The following is a 20,089-nucleotide window of genomic DNA, read 5'->3' as shown; positions in this document are numbered from 1 at the left end:
GGGTCCACGTTTCGCAAGCATAGAGAAGGGAGGGAATGACCGTGTCCGAGAAGACCTGAAGCTTAGTGCGGAGCGACAGACCAGGTAGCTTCCACACAGCGCTACGCAACCGATAAAAAGATATTGCCGCTCGACTGATTCGGAGTAAGACCTCTACTGTTAAACTGGAGCCGGTCATAAGCACACTGCCCAGGTATGGGAAACTCTCCACTCTCTCCACAACTGCCCCATCACCGATTGGGAGTTGTGGGGGTGGAGTGTCCGATGGTACAAAATACCCAGGCAGGTGCTTAGTTTTGGTGGGGCTGATGGTAAGGCCCCATCTCTTAGTGGCACGCTACAGTCTCAGCAGCAGCGTCTCCAACTCCTCCTCTGAATGAGCAGCTATTACCAAATCATCGGCATACATAACGTGGTTGAGCAATACGGAGCCATCCCTTGACCGCACCCGGGCATCGATCAGCCTCCCATTATATCTGTACCAAATGGAGATTCCCCTGGTACAGCTATTGAAAGCTTAACGAACTACGTGGTCAAATAGATGTTAAATAATGTGGGAGCCAGAGGACATCCCTGTCACACCCCAAGGTGTACAGGGAATGGCTCTGACTCCCGGCCACGTAGTTTTACCCGGGCCCGCTCTCCATCATGAAGGTCCTTAATGATCATGAGCAGGGGGTCAGGGACTCCAAAAGCACGAAGAACAACCCAGAGCCGAGGCCTACTGATGGTATCATAGGCCTTGACCAGGTCACACACGCGCGCATGCATACGTACATGCACACCTCAACAGCAGACACCGTTTGCCACTGTCAGCAGAGCGCTCATACTGCCAGTACCAGGCTAGATACCCTGTGAGCTTGATAAATTACATCGGCGCTTAAAAGCGTAACCGTGATTCTCATTTACCATCCGGGACACGATTGAAACGTCGGACGAGGGCCGGAGCGTACGATGCCGTCGGAAGCGACATGGTCTCCCAGAGATGGGGGAGGTAGAAACCGGGGGGTGCAACTTAAATGACGTGAACTGAACGCCACCCTCGCCGCGTCAGAATCCCGGAGCCCGTTAATGGTGCTTGTTCACCCCAGGAGAGCCTTAGCCCGAGTTTCAAGACTCACAAGGGTCCCGCCACATTGTTGCAGTAGTACGGGACAAAGTTGCTCCTGTTGCTGCTGTGTGTGATCCCACATTCATTGATATGCAGGAAAAAATGTTCAGCATTGAAATGTTTTTGGCCAATAACCGTTCTGCTGTGCGTGTGCATTTTTAGCTCTGGGAGGAAACCAGAGAACCTGGAGGACTTACATACAAACACCACGCACAGAAAGGCTCACGAGGCGCGAGCGTCACAACTGCTGTTGCTGCTGCTGTTGCTGCTGCTCCGTGTGGCTGCTGTTGTTGCTGCTGCTGTTGCTGATGCTGCTGCTGTGGCTGCTGCTGCCTCGTGTGACTGCAGGCAGCTGCGGGAGCTGAACGAGAAGCTGCTGAGCGAGCGTGGCGTCGAGCCGGCCTCGACGGCGCGCGAAGGTCGCCGCCGCAACAACGATGCCGCCACCGGCAACGGGGACGGGGGCAGCAGCAGCGGCCGCAGCAGCAGCGGCGGCAGCAGCGTGGTGCATGTGCGCGAGCGGGCGACGAGCCACCTGCTGGAGGAGAAAGTGGACAAGCGGCGGCGGTGGACCTCCCGCGAGGACGACGCGAGCAGCGTGGCGAGCAGCGTGGCGAGCGGCACAGAGGAGCGGCGGCGCTCCTGGGCGGGGTCGCTTCACGCGCGCATGGAGGTGTGCGACACCGACAGCGATGGCGCAAGTACCGTTCTCCTGCGCTCCTCCTCGCTGCTCAGCGGGAGCAGTAGGCGGAGGAGGCTATGGTCCGAGTCGACACGGGACGACGAGCCGGAGCCGGGCCGCAGCGTCGCGAGCCGCGCCAGCAGCCGGTTCTCCGGCTCCCAGGCGTTCGAGAGCGAGCATCTCGAGGTGTCCGGCCAAGTGCAGAAATCTCCTCTCGCTGCGCCATCCAACGGAGACGGCCATCCCGGCGGCCGGGAGAGTGAGCACGCGGGAGACGACGGCACCGACGGCCGGCGCCCGCGGCCTGCGGACTCGGACGACGAGGTGGATCAGATCATTCGGGAGTGGAGGCGTCGCAACGAGACGCTGGGCCAGGGGGACGGTCGCTCCCGGGCCGGGCTGTCCACAGAGGATGAGGAGAGCAGACGGGGAGGCGGGGAGTGGGGCGGGCGGACACCGGCTCGTAGCGCGGGCAGGAGAGACTCCCTTGCGTCGGAGGGCAGCGGCGGCAGCAGCTGGACGAGGGCGAGCACGGATGTGTCGCTGGACCCGATGGAGGGCGGTGTGCCCAGATGGCGCGCGGACGACGACGAAGACACCGAGTCCAACTTCAGCTTCTATGGCGGCCGCGAGGAGGTGCTGGGCGGCCTCACACCCGTGCAGCGCTGGCGCCTCAAGAAGCGCGAGCTGGACGATCGGAACCGGGCCTTCGACAAGGCCTTCCCGCCCCGGCAAGCAGCCCGGCGCGCAGGCAGGGAAGGTGCCGACGCGGAGCAGCCGCCGGCGCCGCCAGACCCGCCGCAGCCGGACCCGGGCCTGCCGGACCTCGCGGCCTACCAGCGCTGGAAGCTGGGCCGCCAGCAGAAGCTGCGCACGGACATGTCGGACGACATCGTTGCGCTCACGTGCGAGCCGCCCACGGCGGCGGCCAAGGCGCTCAAAAAGCCCGGCGCTGCCGAGCGACTGCAGGAGGCGCTGGAGCGCAGCCGCGGGATCCTCGCTGGCATAGAGAGAGAGGATGCAGACAGGGAGGAGGCCGCTCGGCTGCCGCCACAGCAACAGCCGCAGCATCCGCAGCAGCAGCAGCCGCAGCAGCAGCCGCAGCAGCAGCCACAGCAGCAGCCGCAGCAGTACCCGGCGTACGCGGACGACGACGATACATCATCGGTGTTCAGCGCGCAGAGTTCTGTCCGCAGCGCAGCGACCGCGACGAGCCGACGCTCGTACCTGAGCCGCGACAGCTACGGCGGTGGAGGTCACAACGGGAGCGAGACAGCGTCCTTCAGCGGACAACAGGCGTGGAGCTCGCGGTCGGAGAGCGCCGCCTCTCGGTTCTCATGTGGAGGAGGAGGAGGAGGTGGAGGAGGTGGCACAAGCAAGCCGCTGTTCACCCTTTTCCAGGACGAGGTGGACCTGGGCCGCCTGGAGCGCAGCGAGCGGCGCACGCGGAGCGAGGTGCTGGGCATGATGAGCGGCTACGCCGAGGAGCGCATCGCTGCCTGCAACAAGCGCAGCACCATCTTCAAGAAGAAGCATGGCACTGGCAGGAAGGATGAGGGGTCGGGGAATGATGCGCACCAGCGGGAGGGGGCCGAAGAGGAGGTGGGAGAGGGCGACGGAGAGACGACAGCCAGCCTCCTCGAGTCGGTGCAGAGGCTGACGTGCAGAGCCCAGCGGCTCAAGAAGTCGTTCAGGCAAACGGGCGAGGCGGGCGGGGAGGGGAGCGAGGAGTGCAGCGAGGCGCTCCCCGGGAGTTGGCGGGGACGACCTGGGATGGGTGGCGGCGGCGGCGTCGTGAGGGAGGAGCGCCAGCTGATGAGCGTTGTCTCCCAGGTGGAGGCCGAGGAGGTGGTCTCCAGATCCCGGCGCCCGCACGGCGGTGGCGGCAGTGCCGGTGAGTACTGAGCGCAGCCGGGGCCTTGAGACTCCGAGGCTCTCCTGGGCAACCACAAGCGTGGCAATCACAACGAGAACAATAACTAAGAGTGGCGCAGAGCGGTAGGTCTGTGGTCTGGTCCCTGGAAAGAGTCTTTGTTGAAAAGTGCTGTTCATGAGCAAACAACACTCAACAGTGCACTGTGTAAACGTGCGCATGTATATGTAATAATAATAGGTGATGTTTTGGGCAGTGGCCATCCCTTCATTGCAGAGCGATCGATCTGTGAGCCCGAGCAACCATCACCAAGTGCTTTCTGCTGATTCTTTTCCTATTTAATATAGAACAGAACCCAGGCCCTATCACCAAAATGCCTTCTGTTAAAACTTTGAATGAGCAAGAATATAATTGCCTGAAACGTCGTGTATTGTCTACTTTAGTGGCGATGTTTACACACCGCACCAGTTGCTCATTTGTGACTTAGCTGACCTAGGAGAGACCCGGAACCAGTTAAGACAATCGTCACTGGAGTTGGCCGTGAGTGGGAATCGAAATCTGGTCGCTGGGTCCGTAGTGCTGCATGCTAACTCCTACGTCATCACTCCCCACTCGCACAACAACCACAACAACAGCTGCCATTTGCCACTAAGTGGCGGTGACATTTCCACGGTGCTTGTGCGAGGCTAAGGTGCACTTTGAGGCCGCGTGAAGTGTCGAGGGCAGGCACACACACTATGCAGAACAGGGGGAGAACGTACAAACTCCATGCAGAAAGATACCTAAACTAAACGATAAACTATAAAACAACTACTCATTGTTTTTTTCGGTAAAGTCACATATGTAGAAATACAATAAAATTATATTAAAACAAAAAACAATCACGACGTTTCGATCACAACGCAAGCGATCTTCATCAGGTGTCAAGAACAAATCACGGAGGTAAATACAACAAAAAGATGAGAGACGAGAATTCAACAAACCTGAAAAAACATTATGTGAAGCACATCCAGTCAGGCCAACAACACAGTTAGACACTTCCTGGCGGACCACGAATTTCAGAAGAGTGTTAAATTTCGTGTTCAACCTTTGAATTGCACATACCAGCATAGATAGAATGAAAAATACGAGGTACACGGTCAGTAGAAATACATATACAAGTCCACCAAGAGGTAAGGAGGGAGGAAAGACAGACAGGGAGGCAGAGAGAGAGGGGGGGGGGGCAGGAGGGATGAACAGAAGCTTAAATAGGAAATACGGTTGGAGGGGGAGGAGGGGCCAGAGCAAGAGCGGCAGCTCAAACACGCACATCTTACACATCCAAAACGGCAGCTCAAAAAAGGACCACCTCTTGTAAATACAAAACGGCAGCTCAAAAAAGGGCACATCTTACACATAATTACAACGGTAACTTCCCCGTAGAAGTGTGATAATAAAGTATTAAAGCTTTCGTGACTGCATAAAATTACTCATTGGTTTTTTCGGTAAAGTCTACGGGGAAGTTACCGTTGTAATTATGTGTAAGATGTGCCCTTTTTTGAGCTGCCGTTTTGTATTTGCAAGAGGTGGTCATTTTTTGAGCTGCCGTTTTGTATTTACAAGAGGTGGTCCTTTTTTGAGCTGCTGTTTTGTATAAGATGTGCGTTTTTGAGCTGCCGCTCTCGCTCTGGCCCCTACCCCCCCTCCAACCGTATTTCCTATTTAAGCTTCTGTTCATCCCTCTGCCCCCCCCCCCCCCCTATCTCTCTGCCTCCCTGTCCATCTTTCCTCCCTCCTTACCTCTTGGTGGACTTGTATATGTATTTCTACTGACCGTGTACCTCGTATTTTTCATTCTATCTATGCTGGTATGTGCAATCCAAAGGCTGAACACGAAATTTAACACTCTTCTGAAATTCGTGGTCCGCCAGGAAGTGTCTAACTGTGTTGTTGGCCTGACTGGATGTGCTTCACATGTTTTTTCAGGTTTGTTGAATTCTCGTCTCTCATCTTGTTGTTGTATTTACCTCCGTGATTTTGTTCTTTACACCTGATGAAGATCGCTTGCGTTGTGATCAAAACGTCGTGATTGTTTTTTGTTTTAATATAATTTTATTGTATTTCTACATACGTGACTTTACCGAAAAAACCAATGAGTAATTTTATGCAGTCACGAAAGCTTTAATACTTTATTACTATAAAACAAATTGATTTGTTTTAGCAGTAAGGTCCACTGAGCCATATAGCTCTTTTTCAGAAGCGACCTGGCCACAAATGTTAGCTCAACGAGGTGGCTTATCACGTGGAAATTTATAGCAGCCAAATACTAACACGTGTTTCTCAATGTGGAGGGAAAAACCCAGAGAAAAATCCACATGACCACGGGAAGATAGAAAGACACATATACTCCAAATATGCAGCAGGCATCAGAGTTGGGATCGAACCCACCACCTCCTTCATACCAAGTGAGAAAGTTAACATCTGGTCACCGCGGCACCTGAGTTGGGAATCAAACTCAGGGCGCCGCGATGAGAATGCCCCTCGGTGGCTTACCACGGCAGCTGTTTCGTGGGGCGGCGCTTGTTATCATTTGACCAAGCAGGGCTTGGGGGGCAACCTTCCACTAGAGCCGCTATGGAAAATTCCTGGCTATGCGAGGATGCTTTGGGGGGGGGGGGGAGAGCATCAATTATCGCCGAGCATCGATCCGTGCCCCCTAATGAGAGGCGGCCGTGTTAGTTAAAACTGGGTGTGACCGAACCCCGCCGGATCGTTCGAGCAGAGCCTAGGGGGGGATGTAGCCGTGCAAGAACGAATTATACGGGAGGGCACCTGCACAGGTTGGGCAAGGAGGGAGGAAGGTGGCGCCGAGTTTGCCGATATAAGGCTCTTGGGGGCGAGTCCTCAGGACGGGAGGGAGCCACCTGACGATGTCCTCGCTTCCCCCTGCAGGTCACGCAGAGGAGGAGGGGGCGGAGGTGGAGGCGGCGTCCTCGAACGGAGCAGAGTTTGACGAGGCGGATGAGGAGGTGATCCGCGTGTGGAGGCGGCGCCGCGACGCCATGCGGCGGGAGGCGACATCGCGAAGCATCTTCCACAGCTCGCGGCCCGCGCCGTGACGGCCACGCCGTGACGGCCACGACGTGGCGGCCGCGGAGGCGACGGCAACAAGAAGGCACGACGAGACGATATGACGCGACGATACGACGCGAGGTGAGACGGGTATGAGATGATTGTCATCTCGTCGTGCCACCACGTGATGGCACGACGAGACGACACGAGATGGCGTGAGGTAATATGACGAGAAGGCACAAGCTGTGGCACTCCCACGGCTCGCGACCCCCTCCTGTGTGCGGAAAGGGCCCGGCGAGGTTCATCCTGGTGGTGGCGGCGGTGGCAGCGGCGGCACCGTGCGGGGAGCGTCGCCCACTCAGGATATGAGCGCTCGAGTGAGCTCCACTTCTGCGGCGCTCATCCTTCACTGGCCACCGTAACGCGCGTGTCACGTGTAGGCGCGTGTCACGTGTAGGCGCGTGTCACGTGTAGGCGCGTGTCACGTGTAGGCGCGTGTCACGTGTACGCGCACAATTGACACGCCAGCCCGCTAAGTGACACACGTGCGCGTGATACAAGTGATGCACACTTGACTTCCAAGTGACACAAGTGACACAGACGTGACATCCACGTGACACACGTGACCTCCGCGTGGCAAGTGACACAGACGTGACCTCCACGTGACAGAAGTGACGCACAAGTGACATCCACGTGACACAAGTCACACACGTGACATCCACGTGACACAAGTGACACACGTGACATCCACGTGACACAAGTCACACACTGACCTCCGCGTGACACAAGTGACACACACGTGACCTCCACGTGACACAAGTGACACACACGTGACATCCACGTGACAGAAGTGATGCACACGTGACATCCACATGACACAAGTGACACACGTGACCTCCGCGTGACACAAGTGACACACGTGACCTCCGCGTGACACAAGTGACACACACGTGACCTCCGCGTGACACAAGTGACACACACGTGACCTCCGCGTGACACAAGTGACACACGTGACCTCCGCGTGACACAAGTGACACACGCGTGACACAAGTGACACACGTGACATCCACATGACACGAGTGACACACGTGACCTCCGCGTGACACAAGTGACACACGTGACCTCCGCGTGACACAAGTGACACACACGTGACTCCCACGTGACAAGTGACACACGTGACCTCCGCGTGACACAAGTGACACACGTGACCTCCGCGTGACACAAGTGACACACACGTGACATCCACGTGGCAAGCGTGACTTCCATGTGATCTCCACATGACCTCCCTGTGATGCACGTGACCTCTGACAGACATGTGACACGTGGCCTCCACATGAAACAAGTGACAACACACGTGACCTCCACGTGACACACACATCACCAACACATCGACATAACGTGCACACACACACACGTGACCTTCATGAGGGCGCTATAATCGATTCAGCAGTTTCTCTCCCGTCGCGTGCAGGGGTTTAGCAATCATCGGGCAAGTGCAGCATGTAATGCCATTTTTCTCATTTAAACCGAGAGGTTTTTAGAACCACGTGGACCCAAGGGGCATGGGGGTGAAGGATGGGGGGCAGGGACCGTAGTTTTGGAGGCTCCAGCCTCATGCGTGTGTTTTTATTATTGTAAGGATGTTAGACATCCTTGGATAGCGTCTTTGTAGGACATAGGGGTGACATGGATATGATTAACACCATAACCACCACGTGGGGGGGGGGGGGGCGCTACTGCATAAAGATAGCTATGATGATGTGGCTTGTGAGATGGTGATTAGTTGGAAGGTTTGAAAGGGAGGGAGGTGGGGGATATTTGAAAGAGGCAAGGTGTCGAGGGACTGTGAGGAAGGGGAGCAGAGGGGATTGGAGAGGTGGGAGGGATGGGAGGATAAGTGGGAGGAAGTGGGGGGAGAGGTAAAGCAAGGGAGTGGTGTTGGCCGGTGGTGGGCAATGGACGTTGTTGTTAAAGGGCAATAAACTTAATCCAAGAAGTGCGGCTTTCGGAGTCCTTCATTGCATCATGACGACGCTTGCTTACCCAGAGGAGAGAACCTCACCGAGTCTGAAGACTCATTTATCAGGAGGGGTGGTCCTGCCAAGTGTTTTTGCAGTCGGGGGGGAGGGGGGCGGGCGATATTGCCACTGCTGCTGCTGTGATTCCACATTGAGTTATTTGCAGATTAGTTTTTATATTTTTCGGCGTTGGGGATGTTTGGTAAATATACCAAGTTACACCGCGCATGTGGGAGGAAACCGGAGAACTCGGGATGAAACAAACTCCACTCCACACGCTCAACAACAACAACAGCCGCCATTCACCACTCGAGTGGTGGCCACGTTCACCTGACACGCTTGTGCCAGGCTAGGTGCACTTTTGAGGCCACGTGAAATGTCGAAGCCTTTCACTGGCAGGTCACGGGACAGACCCAGGTGCCATTGGTTGACTGACTGAGATAACCGACACGTGCACAAACTGTGCTTCCCACTGTGTCGACTTTCTGCATTTATCTGCCCGGCACTCCGCTCGTTGTAAACGTCGCTCCTCCACCCTCCGTTGTTGCTGGAGGGCGATTGGCTCCAACTGCCCAGCAGCGTCCTTCACGAGCCTCCTCCGCAGAGAGCTGGTACTGGTCTTTGACAAGTCTACTCAGCTCCGTATCCTCCTGTACCGCATCACACAATCCAAGGCTGTAATTATAACATATATTTGGGGGGACACATCCCCCCCAATATTCAAATATGCTCAAAATATCCCCCCCAATATATTGGTATAAAATATATTTCTGTTTATATTGTTATTAATCTCTGCCATTACATACAATGAAACAAAAGGTAAAAAAGAAAAAAACAGAGCAATGTAATACAATACACTATTAGACATTATTGTAAAAAAATTATAAACAGTCCATTCTATGTGTTAGTGATTTTTAAAATATTTTAGGCAGGAAATTCGTTTTCAAATTTAGATTTTCTTCTGGGGGGGGACCCCCAGACCCCCTGGAAGATTTGGTCCCCCCCAATGTTGACTCCATGACTACGGCCTTGACACAATCACTTCTCTCGGCCGTTCTTCGCCCGTTTAGCCCCCTCTATGCTCTCCAACACAGAAAAAGATCCCCGTATCGCCTAAACAGATTGTAGGCAAGTGCTTTGTGAGCACCTCTTCAGGTTGATATTAACAGATGCGGGGGTGTGAGGTTGGCTCAGTGCCTGGCCGCTTTTGTCTCTCCATTGCTGATGTCTACACACCACACTACACATGTGAGGCCGACTCGACCTAGTGGAGGTCCAGAACCAGTTCAGATATTCGTCACTGGTGTTGGCCTTTAGCGGGAGTAAAATTCGGGTCACCGGCATGGCAGCGTGATGCTCTGAACGACTGCACTACCGCTCTTACACTCACACACACACTGCGGAACAGGAGGGGGTAGGTCTACAAACTTCACACGGGAAGGACCCCGAGTCGAAGAGAATCGAACCCAGCCACCTTCTTGCGAGTTGTCACCGCTGCGCTGCCCCCAGCACCCTGCCACCGAGAAGCTATCGGAGGCTGTGTGAGCCAGCCCGCCTTGCTCCTATCTCTCCACGTGCATGGAGGAAGCCTCACGTCGGGAGTGAGTGCGCCCGTGAGCATTCACAGCGCCACCAACAGTGTCTCACAGCAGTGGGCAGGGGGGATTTTAAATAAAGCCCTGGCTGACGAGGGCCGCTGCTTCTCGTGTCCGTTTATCCGCGAAGCTCATGGGGCCACAACCCCTGAGCCGCATCGCAGCAGCAGCAGCAGATGCGGACACTCGACGACGACGACGACGATGCATGAATGGGAAATTAAAACTTTCTGGGCGGTGTGCAGAGACTGCGGTCACCCGGCAGAACAGCCACGGGACATGCAACGTCGACTCAGTGCCCCATTCGGCGTCATCACAGCGATGATCGCCAGCTACTGACGCAATCGTCTGGCTCATCAACCACCTCTGGTCTGCATAAACGTCAGCGGTACGAAGAATACGACTGTAGGTGCACATCCAGAACCATACACTAGTACAGAGCCCCATCGACTCGCAAAGATTTCTATGAATGAGGCGTCATCACAGATATGATTCTCCACTCCGCTATTCCTAAAGCAATGTAAGAGGAAGACGAATCGATAGATTCACGTACAGAGCCATACAAATCGCATCGAGACCCATAGTCTCGCACAGATATATCGGAATAAAAAAATGACACTGGAGGAATCCGATGAGCTGTAAATCTCTTTTTCACAGATGTCCAGTAGGGGCGGATCAAAAGGTTACAACAAACACTACAAAAACACGATGGAGTGCAAAGTATTGGAAAGGTAAGTAAATCACAAAAGACTGTTTTATTTTACCAGGTAAAACCCACTGAGCTAAGAGCTTTTTCAGAAGCGACCTGGCCACAAATGATAGCTCAACGAAGTGGCTCATCACGTGGAAATGTATTGGAGCCAAATGCTCTAAATGGGCCATACACTCAGAGACCTATCTACTTGCACAGATCAATAGACTCGCACAGATACCCATAGGCACGCAGAGATCAATAGATTGACATACAGAGCCGTGCATTCGCATGGAGTGGCCAGGGGAGATTTATAGATTCACAGAGATTCATAGAAATTTGATACAAAGATACCGGTTCCTTTACCAGATTAGGGTCAAGTGATGTTAGTGAGTAGGCACTTATGAAGACCAACGTGGCACACGAGGGGGTGGGTGGCCAGCACCACAACCTTTTGTCTCGCTAGTGCTGATGTTTTACACCACACACCGCACCAAGTACTAACTTTCAATGCCGAGTCGACCTAGGGGGAGGCCCAGCACCGGTTCGGATATTCGCTGTCACTTATTAGCCGTGAGTGGGACTTGAACATGAGCTGCCGGTAAGAGCAGTGCTGGGCTAGCCGCTGTGCCGCCGCTTCCTACCACAAATAAACACAAAGATTCCCCGTATAGCCTTAATAAACTATTGTTGCAAGTGCAGTTAACCAGAACCTACGAAGGCCGTTCACAGCACACCAGGGGGTGTGTGTGGCCAGCACCACGCCCGATCGCCGGTGTCTCCCCAGTGGTCAGGTTTACGCACCACACCAGGTGCTCATTTGAGGCCGAGTTGACCTAGGGGAGACCCAGGACCGGTTCAGATAATCATCACTGGTCAGTTTAACACGTAGGCTTTCGCCTACGTGTGCGGGACTCGACCTCGGGTTGCCGGGTTCGTAGCTCAGCGCGCTAACAGTTACACTAGACGCAGAAATAAGCTGCAATGACTAAGTGAGCAAGCCAATACAATCTGTGTCCCTTATCTTTGCGTTACAAGTGTAAGGGGCGGTCCATGAATGACATCACGCACCTAGGTGGGGGGGGGCTCATCAAACATTTGTGACGATGTGTGACGAGGAGGGGGGTTTGAGAAATGTGACGTCACATCAAAATGCGCAACTTTAAATAAATATAGGCAACACGTTCTACTAAATTAAATACTTTTTAATACATGTTTTCTCCTACATCAGAGTGCAGTGCCACATTAAATACGCACTACAATGACAATAGTTTAAAGCGATTTGAAGCATGTTCTATTTTTTTTTGGGGGGGGGGGCAGAGCTTTGTAACATCATATTTGAGGGGGAATCTGACTTTTGTGACAGAAATCGTCAAAAATCGCGTGACGTCATTTATGGACGGCCCCTGATGACAAATGGGCCGTTCTATGGCGACAGTGGGTGTACTATACACAAGAGCTCACTAGAGGGTAGATTCCGGATGTCACGGAGGTCGGGTCAGGACATGACATTCTGGGCGAACCCGCGAGAACCCGCGAGAGCACGCGACTGGACGAGGGGGCACGGGGGCCCCCAAGAGGAGGTGAGCGGGCCACGTGATGTGGACCCAGAGTCCTCGCGAAGGGTCGAGAAGGGGGCGTGACCAGGGGCGTGACCACGCCACAGAAGATAGAAGCCGAGCCCCGAGAGGGAGCGTGGCTGTTCAACCCGGGAAAGAAGTCGTCTTCTTCGATCCTCGCTCTTCAGTCTCCGTACATGACGACACGACGGCGTGTCGGCTGTTCTGGTTCAACCATATAGGGATTCCGTTCAAGTGGTTAGTTGGTTAGGAACGGTGGCCACCACACTATTTGGTTCTTTTGGTAAAGTCACGTAGGTATAAAATAAATCACGACGTTTCGGTTGCAACACAAGCGGTCGTCCTCAGGCGGAAAAAAATAGAATCCAATGCTGTTCCACTGCTGGATTATATTTTTTCCAACTGGCCACTCTATTTCAATGTATCGTGTGGAATGGTTATTGCTCGAAACGTCGCCCGTTGTATGTTTTTCCTTGTAAGGGGCCGTCCATAAATGACGTCACGCGATTTTGGACGATTTTTGACACCCCCCCCCTCGTCACACGGCGTCACAAAAAGTCAGACCCCCCCTCAAATATGACCTCACAAAGCTCTGTCCCCCCCCCAAAAAAAAAACACATGATTCAAATCGCTTTAAACTATTGTCATTGTAGTGCGTATTTAATGTGGCGCTGTACTCTGATGTTGTAGGAAAAAACATTTATTAAAAAGTCTAATGGAGTAGAACGTGTTGTCTATATTTATTTAAAGTTGCGCATTTTTATATGACGTCACATTTCTCAACCCCCCCCCCCCTCGTCACACATCGTCACAAATGTCTGAACGCCCCCCCCCCTAAGTGCGTGACGTCATTTATGGACGGCCCCTTAGGCGACACGCACGCGGTGTTGTTAATGACTTGGACCGCGCTACGGTTTTATTTTCACTCACAGAGTTGGGGTCGTTAATTTTGTTTGCGTAACTGGTAACCGAATGGAAAGAACCAGCTGAAACCGGAGAATATCGGTTAGCCGCACTACAGAAATGTCGAGAACAATCAACGCAATGCGTTGGGCTTCGTGACTGCGAAACTACAAACTAAACTTAACGTTGTATTTACTAGGTAAGGCCCACTGAGCAAATATCTATTTTACAGAAGCGACCCGGCTCACACAAATGAGAGCTCGACTTATCGCGTGGACATGTATAACAGCCAAATACTCTAAAGGCATGTTGTTGATTCTAAATGTGGAGGGGGAAAACCGGAGGTCCCCGCAGAAAAATCCACGCGACCACAGGGAGAACATGCAAATTGCAAATACACAGCTGGCGTCAGGGTCTGGATCGAACCCACGATCCTGTATACTAGCGAGGTAGTTAACATCTCGCCACCGTGCCGTGCCAATTAGCGCATTCGTTACTTACATTCCTCTGGGAAAGGTTGCCGGTTCCTGACTCCTGCGAACCGGTAACCCGTTATGAGAACGGTTCACTGTTTGACAAAAACCACATCCACCCCACCCACAGCATAACCAGTATCGGGACAAAATATCCCAATGCTCAAAACTTCCCCGCAAATGACTCGATGGGGATTCCACGCAGCAGCAGCAACAACACCGCCCTCTACTGTCACCAACACTTGGCAGAACCCTCCTGAGTAAACAAACGCAATAATAATGTGGTACATCAGCGCGGTGACTTCGCTGCACGTGGCAGCTGTAACCCAGCACCGTGGAGGTAGCAGTGGCTGAGGGTTGTTGGATCACCGCACAGATTCTGCAGTGAAACTCCCTTCTAGCCGTGGGCGTGGAGGAAGAGCGGAAACCCTCTGGTTCGCCAAGAGAAGGCGGTACAGTAAAAATGTGGACTCCACCTGTTCCGTTTGTACGGGGTCGAGCGTTTTCTACCCTCACACTCAGCGTGGGGGTTCTCCAGGTCCTCCCGTTTCCTCCCACGCGTACAAAGAACGCATTCACTGACCGGTAAGACCTTAGTATGTAGAGGACCGCAGAGCTTGGGGGGGGGGGGGGGCAATTGGTGGTGACACGGCCGCGTGGATGCTGCTGCTGCTGCCTTCCCGCTCCTCGTCGTTCGGTTCCTCCTCCTCCTCCTGGCGCCTCTGAGCCGCTCCTCTCTCTACCAGAGCCGAGGAGCGACTCCCCGTGCAACAGCTGCGGCGCAGCGTTACGGGTTGACGTGATGATGATGATTATTATTGAGCCAAGGCTCGCTCGTCACACGGTGCCCTGCTCACCATTAACGCTGTCATTGCTGATGCTGCTGCTCCTGATATTGAGAATGGGGCAGGAGCTCGGATAGAGACACTCGCGTCACCACGACAACGGCCACCACCGCCGCCACCACCACCACTACCCACCGCCACCGGGTCAAACCGCGATTGCGGTGCAAGGTGTGCATCACAATCTAAACCACGCCGTCACACCTGCACTCAGCTGCACTCACCTGCACTCACATGCACTCACCTCCACGTACATGCACTCACCTGCACGTACATGCACTCACCTCCACGTACATGCACTCAACTGCATTCACCTGCACTCACATGCACTCACCTGCACGTACATGCACTCACCTGCATTCACATGCACTCACCTGCACTCATCTGCACGTGCATCCACTCACCTGCATTCACCTGCACGTGCATGCACTCACCTGCACACACCTGCACACACCTGTACTCACCTGCACTCACAGCAACAAGACAAAGATCCCCCCTCTAGCCTTAACAGGCTGCTGGGGAAAGTGCTTATAGTGCGCAGCACCTATGAAGGCCCGTGAGTGGAGCCAAATGGAACCGAGTGGATTTTTGTAAAGTTCCAGCGGTGTCAAGATCGGCCTCTGTGGAAGGGTCTCGTGAAAGACGCTGCTGGTCAGTTGAAGGCAGTCGCCCTCCAACAACAGCGCAGGGCTGAGGAGCGACGCTCACAACAATGAGAGGAGCGCCGGGCGGCTAAAACACAGCAAGTTGGTACAGTGGAGTGCACTGGTGGTGCATTTGCCAGTCATCTCAGTCAGTTAGCTCATGGCAACTGGGTCTGTACCGTGACCTCCTATCAGCGAGTCTTCGACACTTCATGTGGCCTCGGAGTGCACCTGGCCTGGCACAAGCGCCTTGGTGACGTAACCGCTACTTAGTGGCGAATGGAGGCTGTAGTTGTTGATGGGTGAGTGAGTGACAGTGTGTGTGTTGACGTGAACGGGTGGTTGTGTGATTGAATGAGTGGGCTGGTGAATGAGTGGGTGCGTGATTGAGTGAGTAGGTAGGTGGGTGAGTGGGTGGGTGGATGGGTGAGTGGGTGGATGAGTGAGTGGGTGGGTGGATGGGTGAGTGGGTGGGTGGGTGGATGGGTGAGTGGGTGGGTGGATGGGTGAGTGAGTGGGTGGATGGGTGATTGAGTGAGTAGGTGGGTGGGTGAGTGCGTGGATGGGTGAGTGAGTGAGTAGGTGGGTGAGTGGGTGGGTAGATGGGTGAGTGAGTGGGTGGATGGGTGATTGAGTGAGTAGGTGGGTGGATGAGTGGGTGGATGGGTGAGTAAGTGTGAGTGAGTGTGGGTGAGTGCGTGAGTTGTTGTGACCTGCATTCGTGGCGGTGGATGAGATTAACCTGTCTGGTGAACCGATTCCTCAAAACAGGTGGAGGAATCAACCAGTGAAGTTCACGGGAACAGTGACCACGGTAGTAGCTCGAGAAGAGTGACAAGGAGGTGACTGGCCGCCGGTTGAGTGAGCGCGTGACTTCCGTGAATTGGCTGCATCGCTAATTGGCTTCTCATGACACGTGCTACTGCACGTCTGTGAAAAAGAGCTTCATAGCTCATCAGATTCCTCCAGTATTAAGATTCTGATTCACAGTGGTACACATACGAGTTGGTGATGCTGCTGCTGCGTGCAAAGTGGCGCACGAGCACAAATAACAAATTATATCCATTCATCAAGATCAACACCGTGTGTGTGGCCTTCAGAGGAACAAATATATAATAGGCGACGTTTCAGGCAATGGCCCTTCATCACAGCACATTATTAAACAACATATACCGCAGTTATCTCTGCTCTGCCCCCATAGTTCCCCACGCTCACGGCAGGGAACCCAAGCTGCAGAAACCTAAACTAAATTAACTAAAAAATAAATAAAAAATATTCTACCAGGTAAGGCCCACTGAGCTCGATAGCTCTTTTTCCGAAGCAGCCTGGCCACAAATAGGAGCGCAACGAAGTAGCTTAGCACGTGGGAATCTATAGCAGTAGTCAAATACTCGAATGTTGATCCTAAATGGAGGGAAAAACCAGAGGACCCAGAGAAAAATCCACGCGACCACGGGAAGAGCGAGAGAGTGAGAGTCATGCAAACTCCAAATATACAGGCGTAAGGGTCGGGATCGAACTCACGATCTCTTGCATGCCAGGCGAGGAGGTTCACATCTGGCCATCGTGGACCGACCGGGACGAACCGGGACAAGACGTGCGCGAGGGATTGCTCTCTCAGCGGGCCGTGCAGCTGATGGAATGTGAAAAATACCACAGTGCGTTGATTTGTTGACGTGGAGGGACGGGTATTGGGAAGGAGGCGCGTAACGCCTGCTTATTGATTGTGTTGTTTTGTACTCTTAAGCAATGCCGCGAATGATTATTGTGTGTCGCGTGTTATCGAGCTTTGCGTCGATACAGCTCGAGTGTTCAAGTTGATTTTTGAGTAACCAGGCGAGGAGCGACGCGGGTCACCAACAAAACAGCGGGAAAACCAATAAAATAAAGTGCAGCGATGGAGCAAATAGAAATCAGAGTAGAGGGAGCCAGATAGAGATCAGAGCATAGATAACCAGATAGACATCAGAGCATAGATAACCAGATAGACATCAGAGCAGAGACGACCAGATAGGCATCAGAGCAGAGACGACCAGATAGGCATCAGAGCATAGATAACCAGATAAACATCAGAGCAGAGACCACCAGATAGGCATCAGAGTAGAGACGACCAGATAGACATCAGAGCAGAGACAACCAGATAGACATCAGAGCAGAGATAACGAGATAGGCATCAGAGTAGAGACGACCAGATATACATCAGAGCAGAGACAGCCAGATAGACATCAGAGCAGAGACAGCCAGATAGACATCAGAGCAGAGACAGCCAGATAGACATCAGAGTAGAGACAACCAGATAGACATCAGAGCAGAGACAGCCAGATAAACATCAGAGCAGAGACAACCAGATAGACATCAGAGCAGAGACAGCCAGATAAACATCAGAGCAGAGACAACCAGATAGACATCAGAGCAGAGACGACCAGATAGACATCAGAGCAGAGACAACCAGATAGACATCAGAGCAGAGACAACGAGATAGACATCAAAGCAGAGACGACCAGATAGACATCAGAGCAGAGACAGCCAGATAGACATCAGAGCAGAGACAACCAGATAGACATCAGAGTAGAGACGACCAGATAGACATCAGAGCAGAGACAACCAGATAGACATCAGAGCAGAGACAGCCAGATAGACATCAGAGCAGAGACAACCAGATAGACATCAGAGCAGAGCCAGCCAGATAGACATCAGAGCAGAGACGACCAGATAGACATCAGAGCAGAGACAGCCAGATAGACATCAGAGCAGAGACGACCAGATAGACATCAGAGCAGAGACAACCAGATAGACATCAGAGCAGAGACAACGAGATAGACATCAAAGCAGAGACGACCAGATAGACATCAGAGCAGAGACAGCCAGATAGACATCAGAGCAGAGACAACCAGATAGACATCAGAGTAGAGACGACCAGATAGACATCAGAGTAGAGACGACCAGATAGACATCAGAGCAGAGACAGCCAGATAGACATCAGAGCAGAGACAACCAGATAGACATCAGAGCAGAGCCAGCCAGATAGACATCAGAGCAGAGACGACCAGATAGACATCAGAGCAGAGACAACCAGATAGACATCAGAGCAGAGACAACCAGATAGACATCAGGGCAGAGACAACGAGATAGACATCAGAGCAGAGACGACCAGATAGACATCAGAGCAGAGACGACCAGATAGACATCAGAGCAGAGACAGCCAGATAGACATCAGAGTAGAGACGACCAGATAGACATCAGAGCAGAGACAACCAGATAGACATCAGAGCAGAGACAACCAGATAGACATCAGAGCAGAGACAACCAGATAGACATCAGAGCAGAGACAACGAGATAGACATCAGAGCAGAGACAACGAGATAGACATCAGAGCAGAGACAACGAGATAGACATCAGAGCAGAGACATCCAAATAGAAATTAGAGCATGAACAGGCGCATTATCGCGGTTGGCTACGTACGGTAAGAAATAAGTTCGTCATACGTACATATGTTACATAATTAATTGAAAACAGCGCACACACATAATCAAACATCGTAACATTGATTACAACTTAACCCCTCGCCGTGGCCCCACAGGAATCGCTCCACGCTCTCGTAGAGAGAGAGAGCCCGAGAGAGGACTCAGAGGCACCAGCAGGAGGAGGAACCACAGACGAGAAGCGGAAAAAGCAGCAGTAGCCACGCGGTGAGGAGCCGGCGCTACCAACAATTGCCTGAGCTCTGGGGTCTTCTATTTATATTAAGGTGCTTACACACGTGGGAGGAAACCGGAGCACACGGAGAAAACCCACGCGTGCGAGGGGGAACACTCTATCCCATGCAGACGGAACAGGTGGAGTCCAATCTAGATTTGAAATTTTGGTGACTGCAGGGATCCATACCCTTTGGTTCTTTCGGTAAAGTCGCGTGGGTATAAAAAACTGAATTTAAAAACTAGTCCTTGCAGAAACACATTCTTTAGTTCACCAGCATTGGATAAAGCGAAGCCTGACTCTGCTGATGAGACATTGACTTTACCAGAGGTGGTCCACTTTTTTTTTTGCTGTGCACCGCCTTCTCCTGGTGAGCCCGGGGTTGGCTCCTTCTCGATAACCAAACATCTCCCGCCCATCATATCGAACACTTTGGTGGGCTCCAAAAAAATGCAGCTTTCTGAAGATGCATCGATTCTGCAGCATTGGTTCAACACGAAAACAACTCTGGACCGGTTTTGACATTCCGTTTCTCATTAGCAAAGTCAGGCTTCGCTTTATCCAATGCTGGTGAACTGATAGATGTGTATAGCCAAGGACTGGTTTTCAAATTCTGTTTTTCATCAGCCGAGTCAGGCTTTGATCCAATGCTGGAGCACTGTGAGATGTTTATAGGCAAGGACTGGTTTTGACATTCAGTATCTCATCAGTAGAGTCAGGCTTTACTTGACCCATTCATTGCTGGTGAACTGCCAGATGTTTATAGGCAAAAGTACCCCTCTGTAAGATATGGAACACAGGACCCTCGCTGAAGAGGGCGAGGGGGCGGGAGGGGCTTGAGGGAGGGAGGGGGGAGTTGGGCGCGAGGCTCTGGATCCGCCCCCCCCCCCACTTCGCGCCCCGCCCCTCTAAGCCCCGCCCCATCACGCC

At 53.1% G+C, this 20,089-nt stretch overlaps 1 protein-coding gene across 1 annotated transcript in view; it reads left to right on the top strand.

Annotated features, from left to right (window-relative positions):
- Positions 1 to 8,791, top strand: part of STYXL2 (serine/threonine/tyrosine interacting like 2) — a 74,292-nt gene extending 65,501 nt beyond the window's left edge. Inside the window, exons 7-8 of the mRNA XM_076053765.1 lie at positions 1,460 to 3,687; positions 6,598 to 8,791. Of these exons, the coding sequence (XP_075909880.1) occupies positions 1,460 to 3,687; positions 6,598 to 6,764 (2,395 nt within the window). The 3' untranslated portion in view covers positions 6,765 to 8,791. The remainder of the gene's footprint in view (positions 1 to 1,459; positions 3,688 to 6,597) is intronic.
- The last annotated feature ends 11,298 nt before the right edge of the window (positions 8,792 to 20,089 follow it).

This window comes from Petromyzon marinus, chromosome 62 (genome assembly GCF_048934315.1).
Source record: "Petromyzon marinus isolate PM22_M1 ecotype Great Lakes invasive population chromosome 62, UKy_Petmar_22M1.pri1.0, whole genome shotgun sequence".
Taxonomy (NCBI): Eukaryota; Metazoa; Chordata; class Hyperoartia; order Petromyzontiformes; family Petromyzontidae; genus Petromyzon; species Petromyzon marinus.
The sequence above is the reverse complement of the archived record's forward strand: the minus strand, read 5'-3'. Positions and strand labels throughout refer to the sequence as shown.